Source organism: Suncus etruscus, chromosome 13, assembly GCF_024139225.1.
Source record: "Suncus etruscus isolate mSunEtr1 chromosome 13, mSunEtr1.pri.cur, whole genome shotgun sequence".
Classification (NCBI taxonomy): Eukaryota; Metazoa; Chordata; class Mammalia; order Eulipotyphla; family Soricidae; genus Suncus; species Suncus etruscus.
The window spans coordinates 10,400,126-10,408,798 of NC_064860.1; the positions used below are offsets into that span (position 1 = coordinate 10,400,126).

At 39.5% G+C, this 8,673-nt stretch overlaps 1 protein-coding gene across 1 annotated transcript; it reads right to left on the reverse strand.

The window, feature by feature from the left end:
- Window positions 1–1,119: 1,119 nt before the first annotated feature.
- Window positions 1,120–2,075, reverse strand: PRPS1L1 (phosphoribosyl pyrophosphate synthetase 1 like 1). Its single transcript, XM_049785712.1, is given in 2 exon segments — window positions 1,120–1,658; window positions 1,661–2,075. Coding segments are annotated over 2 exon segments (954 nt in total).
- Between the last annotated feature and the right edge of the window lie 6,598 nt (window positions 2,076–8,673).

Sequence of the window (8,673 nt, forward strand, 5' to 3'; positions counted from 1 at the left end):
GAAAAATAAAAGACATTATTGTAATAAGGACTAGAGACTATAGAGATGAGGGCTATCAGGGCTGGCTCATGATATGAAGGTTACCACAAAGAGTGGCACATTCAGTTAGAGAAATAACTACTCTAACAACTATCATGACAATGGTAGTGAGAGAAGTACTATGCCTGTCATACAGGAAGGAGATGGGAGAGGAGAGTGAAGGGGGTCATTGATGAGAATGTTTCAATGGTGAAGAGGAGTGCTCCTTTTATGACTGAAACCCAACTACAAACATGTTTGTAATTATGGTGCTTAAATAAGGATATTATTAACAACAACAACATCATCAAATTTGAGTCTCATGATGAAAAAACAAAAGTTGCTGCTTCTGTTTAGCATGCAAAGGCATAAGCCAGGAGAAGGTCTGGAGGAAATTTAGGACAGACTATGGAGAACTTGTGATAAATAGAAGTGAGAGTAGAGTGGAAACGGGACAGAGTATAAAAGAATGAAAGGGGGTGGCCAGGTGGTGGATTGGGTTTACTGCATAGCTTCTTATTTCAGACCAATAAAACTCGCAAGTCTTTGCTTCTCTTGAGAAGTATTCTAAACTTTCACACAGAATCCTTTAAGGTCTGAAATTGGCAGGTTAATCTGCAAGTCTCACCAGTTAATAGAAGTCAATAGAACTCCACCAACCCACATAAGAAATCCCAACAATTATTATCCATGTTTGTTTGCTTTTTTTTTTTTAAATCCCTACCCCATTGGAAATAAACTGTAATCTGCACACTATATAGAGAAGCCAGAATGGAGCCAGCTGGATCTTTTACTCAACTCATCAAGTGCAAGGGCAAACAATGCAGAAGTCATCTGTTCATTTTTAATTTAATTTAATTTAATTTATTTTGGTTTATGGGCCACACTTGGCTGTGCTAAGGGTTACTTCTGATTCTGAGCTCAGAAATCACTTGTGACAGACTCAGGGGCCCATATGGGATGCTAGGGATCCAACCCAGGTAGGCCGCATGCCAGGTCAAATCCCTCCCTCCGACTCTGCTGTGCAATCTATCTCTCAGGGCCGGCCCTTTACTTTATTTGAGTTTATTTTAAAATAGAGTCATTCCTGGAGCCATTCCATCATAAAGGGACATGGCTGAAGAGGTAGGAGACCAATTCTCCATTGTGAGTCCTCCTGATGGCTTCTGCCAGGATCATGGAGATATCAATGACATGTATCTTGGAGCAAAGCTTCATCTTATCCTCCTGGGGGATGGTGTTGGTCACCACCACAGCTTCCAAACATACCTCATTAGTGCAAGAGATAGCCGGGCCTGATAGGATCCCATGGGTCAGGATGGCATGGACCTGGGTGGCCCCAGCCGAGAGAAGCTTCTCAGCCGCATGGCAGATGGTCCCACAGGTGTCTGCCATGTCATCCACCAGGATATCCATGTGGTCCTTCACGTCTCCCACCAGCACCATGCGGTCCACTTCATTGGCCTTCTTGAGTTCTTTGTAGATGAGCGCAAAGTCTACATTGAGGCGGTCTGCAATGGAGGTGACCCTCTTGGTCCCACCAGCATCTGGGGACACGATGATGCAATTCCTTCACTGGGAGATGTGCTCCTGGGTCCATTTCAAGACTGCAGGTTCTGCATAAATGTTGTCCACGGGATGTCAGAGAAACCCTGGATCTGGGAGGCATGCAGATCCATGGTGATGATGTGGTCCGTGCCTGCAATGGACAGCATGTTGGCCACTAGCTTGGTGGTGATGGGCGCACGACTCTTGTCTTTCTTGTCCTGGCGTGCATAGGGGAAACAGGGGATGACAGCAGTGAGCTTGTGCGCAGAGGCAAACTTGCAGGCGTTGATCATGATGAGCAATTCCATGAGGTGGTCGTTGATCTCCCCACATCCGCTCTGGATGATGTACACGTCTTCCCCACACATGCTTTCGCCTATTTCCACGCTCGTCTCCTGGTTGCTGAACTTCTTCATCATCACCTTGCCCAGCTCCAGGCCCAGATGCTCTGCGATCTTCTGGCCCAAGTCCTGGTGGGAGCTGCCACAGAAGAGTTTGATGTTGGGCATCTTGGCCGAGGAGTCCCACAATTGGCCCTCCAGACTGACCATTGGCTGCTGTTTTGCAGAGATGAGGCCAGAAGTTAGCTGCACTGCAAACTGGTTGTTCCAAGGCATCCGTTGATTGTACTCCAGAGTCGTTGGTGCTCTTTGCAGTGCATGCCACAGTCACTGTCTGCTTCCCCAGTTCCCCCTCACCCCCGAAAAGATTCCTTCTTTATTCTGCAGTGGTGATGACACAGGGGTACAGGGCTTGCCCTGTGCTCAAACCACCCCAGTTCAACTCCCCTTTACCCATATGTTCCTCCTGGGCATTGTGGCAGGTATGAACTCCTTCCCCAACATAATAGCCCACCACCCACAAATCCTGATGGTAAACTCACTTCATACTTTCATTGATTTATTTAAAAAATTTTATGTAATGAAAGAACTGTGGTTTACCACAAATTTTTTCCACACTTTTAAACTAAAGTAACAGCCTTCTCTCCCAACCCCTGCCTGTATTCGAGACAGGTATTGCACTCTCACTCATTACCATTGCTATAATAGTTTATAGTGGAGTTATTTCTCTAACTGCACTCACCACCCTTTGTGGTAAGCTTCATATCATGACCTGGTCCTTCCAGCCCTTATCTCTATTGCCTCTGGGCATTATTTCAGTAATGCTATTTATTTTTGTGGTGGGGATGTTGCACAGGTGAAGGAGGCTTTTCTTTTTATGACTGAGGCCCAACTGCAAACATGTTTGTAATTTTGAAGAAAAAAGTATTATTAAAAATAAATAAACTAAATTATCAGGTCCTCTATTTTCTATTTCCCCCCCTATTATTACCAGTACTGTTTGCTTAGGGTTGCTTAAGCAAATTTGGATAATAAAAATATAAAACTTCTGAGGCCAGAGCACAAAGGGTAAAGATGTTTGCCTTGCATGATGACCTGTATTTGATCCCTGGTATCCCATATGGTCTCCAGAGTCTGTCAGGAGTCATTCCTGAGCACTGAGTCAAGAGTAACCCCTGAATGCCACCTAGTATGGTCTCAAGCCAAATATATATATATATATATATATATTTTTTTTTTAAGATCACATTTTTTTTATTAACTGTTAATATATTATGGAACAACCTACCCAATGGTCTTTGGAACCACATCCCCATGCTCTAAAGACATCTAATTTTATTTTATTTATCTAGCAAAGCAGCACAGTTGTACAAAGGGATCTTTATTAAATTGCAAACAAGGTTATTAGTGATATGACATTTATTTTTACTTAGAAAGATGTGAGAACTTGTGCTTCTTCAGAGTGGAAAATTTCTGAGAGAGAAAGTAGTTAATGTGTTCAATAGAGAACACATGAAGGAACAAACCTCGCCTGGCTTTTAGGAGGAGCTTATATACAAATCTTTTAGGAGGAGCTTATATACAAATCTTCCAAATGGTTTTGGTCTGGAATTTTTCTACATATAAAAAGTTATCAAGGAGCTGTGAGAGGGAAAACCTTTTCAGAGGCTCATCATGACCTTTTGATTAGCCTGAACCTTTTTTTTTTTTTTTAACATAATTTTTATTTTGATCATAGTGGCTTACATATTGTTGACAATAATATCTTAGTTACATATTTACATAAGATCAAAGGGGATTCCCATCACCGGTTTGTCTTCCCTACTCCTCCCTTTTTGTCCTACCACCCATATCCTCTTCCCTCACCCCTAGGGCTGCTAGAATATGTGGTCCCCTGTGTACCTATCCTATTACTTCGTAGTCTTACACCTGTTTGGTCCGGATGCCTCCTTTATTTCCCCCTCTAGTTAGGAGGCAGGAGAAGGTAGTTCAAGTTATGTGGTTTTGTTTGAAGAGGAGAAAAGTGATAAACTGGGGTAAAAGTCTAATATGCCGGAAATAAGCAAAATTCTTCTAGAGGCTCTCGTCATCGATTTGAGAGGCGAAGGAGAAAAAGAAGGTGAAACACTCGACCCCTACGAAATGCAGTGTCAAATATCTATTAAGAGTTCCAACGCGAACGCTAAGCACCACCAGAACAGAACAAAGCCAACAAATACACAACCAAAAAAAAAAAAACGCCGTGATCTTGAGATAGGCACCATGGCATAGCACATGAAGAGGGAAAAGAAGGGGCCAGAGAGATAATATAAAGGCAAGGCGTCTGCCTTTCATGCAGGAGGTCATCGGCCCGAATCTTGGTGCCCCACATGGTCCCTCATGCCCGCCCGAAGCAATCTCTGAGCCCGGAGCCAGGAAAAATCCCCGAGCGCTGCCTGGTGCCTCCCAAAAATCTGAAAGAAAGAAAAAAAAAAAAAGATAAAATGGGGAACCTTTTTTTTAATCTGTGGGGTTCATCCTTCTCAGGGTAGAGCTTCTCATTTCTGCATAGATGGTGCCTCTGTCTCTCCATAGAGCTCAACTTTTACATGTTCAAGAAATGTGGTCTTCATGCCTTTGGCCTACTTTTGGACTAGGGAATTTCTCTTTAAATTTTATTATTTCCCAAAAGCCAGATCCCCAGCCTCCATCTATTTTCCTGCAACATTGTCCCTTTTCCAACTACACTTCTTGAATCTTTAAGGGGTATCAGAGCCATGGTCCAGCTGATGTAACTTCAGGCTGAAAACTGGGCCCAGACCTTGTGTCTGTGAGTAAAACCTTATGCTAATTGGTGTTAATTGGGGCCCAGGCAATATTTCATTGGGTTTCAGAGTTTTCTGTCTGAAAGGCAAAACAGATCAATTAGACAATTTTTTTTAAACATTAATACCTGGGGATAAAAGCTTTTCCTGGCCCAAGGAAAGCAGAATGTTTAAGAAAACAAGAAAATATGGTCGGACCATAAGTTTTGTTCTTTTCTGAAAAGAGAAAGTATTAGCTATGAACTGGGGGTATAGCTCAGTGGTAGAGCATTTGCCTTGCAGATGTGGAATTTTGTGTATGATACCTGGCACTGGACTATGGGAAATAAAGAGAAAGCTGAATAATAAACTGCAGAAAAACTCTGGAGCATATTTTAGTCCCTTTACTTTTTAATCAGGTGTGAAAACATTTTAAAATTTACAAGTGGCATGCATAATCAGACAAGGAAAACTGAATTCTGTACCTAATACATCTATGGAAAATTCTTACTATCAAAATGCTAATGAAAAAATGAAACAATAACAACAACAACAAAAACCACAACATATAAAATAAGCCAAAAGTAAGATAAATCTATTAATGATGCAGTAGAGGTGATGGCAAGTCTCTGTATTGGTCCATGGTTCCAAGGCTCTTCAATATTTTAAAAAATGAAAATATTGAATAATAAAGAAGCTCAGACTTAGAGGTAGAAAGTAAAAAAAAAGTTACTGGAAAGTAGACGAGAAAGAAGAAGGAACTCCCCATGTGGGGAAGTACTTAGCATAGGACTAAACTTAGTATAGGTTGGTTTGTGCAGTTTTGATAGGAAAACTGAGTCTTTGTGTAGGCTTTAAAATTGATAATAATGTCACAAAAAATGAAAGACCCTACTGAGTGGTCCAGCTGTCTTAAGTCTGGGTTATTTTGAGTCATTTGCCTTAGGTGCTGCCTATTAGTTCCCCAGTGAGCCTAAACCTAAACACAGAATTCTATGATCTTGGGGAATTGCTAACTTCTATCAGAAAGAGCCCAGGAATTTGCAGGAACATTAAAAATGTCAGATGGGTGTTGGAGGCCCTTTAACTAGAGAGCAATATGGAGTCTCTGATGCCTGAGAAGACAAAAAGTCTGTGTACGTGACAGGTTACTGGTGGCGCTTCCCCCATGAACCTAAAAAGAAAAAAAAAAAAAAGCTTTTACCAGAGGTAAATGGATAAAGAACAAACATGCTATGTAAAGGCTACAAGTTGAGATTAGATCTGTAGCATTGTTAACAGAACAGAGCATCCCAGGATCACTTATAGTTAATGTATAACAGGATCACTTATAGTAGAAGTATAGTAAAAGTAGGATCACTGCTAGTAAATGTATAACTCACTAATAACCCCCCTGAAAATATGTGCTGTATGGGAATGTTATGATGGAAAAATACTGAACCACCCCTTCCCCTTTTTTGTCTGAAAACTTTTTCATGCTTGCTATAAAAACTAGCCCCCTTTTCAATAAACTTGGGACTCTTGATCGGAACCTTTCGCCTTGAGTCTCTCTACCTCCCAGCCCCTCTTTTATTTTTCAGGTCGGAATTCTCTTCGTGACTCACAAATAACTTCGTGACCCTCATCCACCCTGCGGGCTGGGGTCCCCGGGGGTCGCAGATGGGGGTAGTCATAAAAGGGACTGCTCACAGAAGCTGGCTAGGGACACAGAGGCTTCCTCTTTCATTAGAATGCATATATAAGTGTATCTATGGCAAGAGAACTTTTGCTCATGATCTTTGACTCCATGTGCATAGTTCTGGAAGTCTGAATTTGTTCAGTCAGAATTTTTTGAGTCAGGAGTAATACTGGAAACAGTCAAAGAGGATGGATAAACTACAAATAGTAACTGCTCTAAAATTTTTATAAAAGCAAAATCTGAACCTAAGTCATGCTTATCAATAGGTAAGTTAATAAAACTCATACACAAAAGTCACCAGAGAGAATAACTTATAAATGTTCTAAATGTCTCCAAGGTATCTGTTTTTGTTTTTGTTTTGGGGACACAGCGAGTGTTGTTTGGGTTACTCCTTGCTGTGCACTCAGGAATTACTCCTGGTGGACTTGACCAAATGTTGTGTGGGATGGAACCCAGATCAACAGTCAGAAAGGTAAGTGCCCTACCTGCTGCACCATCTCTCCAGCTCCTCCAAGATACTTTTAAATGTAAAAAAAAAACCCACAGTAATAAAAGTATGCATACAATATTAATATTTAAAATCATACATAATAGATTATCAAATTATTCAGTTATGATGCTGTTTTGATTTGGAGCCACATCCAGCTGTGCTTAGGACTCTGCACTCTGTCATCATACCTATTGGACTCTGGGGACTATATGAGATGCCAGGGACCAGATCTAGGTTGGTAATAGGCAAGGTTATTAACTTATTGTATTATATCTCCAGCCCTGGATATGACCTTTATTATTATTTTCTTTGGAGAGAATCAACGATCTTTGGGAGTCAGGATAAAAGAAAATCATATTTTATTTCTACCTAATAATATATTATTGTAATTTTTATTATTTTTCAAATAAAAACAATATATTTGATTATGAAGTATTCATTAGCAATAATGCAGGTTTTAAGAATACATCTTCCAAATTGTAGTTAGGGCTGAAGTAAAGAGACAGTGTAAGGAGACATTAAAATCAGCAATTTTAGCAACAAATTGTGCAATAAAATATAGAGGCATGAAATATAGATCAAGCATTTGATTATGTTAGTAGTGTGTCTGACATTTTGTTTAATAATGATTTACTTAAAATATTTTTTCAAAAACAGAAATTACTGCATAATATTTGCACCCCAGTTTGGACTTGCCCAATGGATTATATTTATGGTTAGGAATAGATTAAGGAAAGAGATAGGTTTGATTCTGGCATCTCATATGATTCCCCAGTCTGCCAGGGGTAATTTCTGAGTACAGAGCCAGGAGTTGTCCCTGAGCGATGCTGGGTGTGGCTAAAAACCCAATCAATCAATCAATCAATCAATAATCAATATAAATTGATAAAGTTAAAAAAACATATGGTTAAAACTTGACATCACATGTAAGACAAATTTCTTTACTATAAAAAGTGCTTAAAAGTGTTTTTATATAACAAACATGCTCTTTATATGATTTTTAATATAGTAATATATGTTCAATAATCAAATGTGTCCAAAAGAATGACAAACTCCCCATTTGCTGATCCATTTATATCTAACATCAAAGTGCATTTCTCTTCTTTTCAAACACATAATTGTTATGAATGCAAGCCTCCACAGTTTTGTCTAGAAACTTTCATTCATATTTCCAATGACAAAATCTACAGACCACCTCTACTCTGTAATTCTCATACTAAGCTAGAGTCTATGCAGTGATTTCTAAAGCAAATTTTGTGTCTTAATTTAGAAGCACTAAAAAGTAGTCACAGCTTCAATTAAAATGATTTTTCTCTTAGTGTTCTCAATGTGTCACACATTTTTTCAGCTTTTAAAGAAAAACAAAACAGATTTTTAAATAGAGAATATTACTTAAATAGGATTGAAAGCTAATATAAACATTAAAACTCATAGTTGGTTGCATTTTCTGTGAGGTGCTAAGTAGGAGAATTGTTTTCTTTTACTGCTATTTGGGCTTTGATTTTACAGCACCTCAAACAAAGCTCTAGGGATGTCTAGACTCATAAACTGTTCAAGATGGAAGTGGTCTCAAAGACCACTCCAGCTAACATCTCGGTTGGGAAATCTAAGTGAAATCAAATGAAATAAGCAACTAGACTGGGATCTAATAGCTACATAGAGGCAAATTGTGAGAGAGAGCATGTGGTTCCTAATTTTTAAAATAAGCGCTCTCTCAAGACACACTTACAGTTCTTTTCAGTTGCAGTTACTGGGAATTATGAAGGTAAAATATAAAGTTGCATCTAGTATATGTTTTTCCTCTTATCAAATATT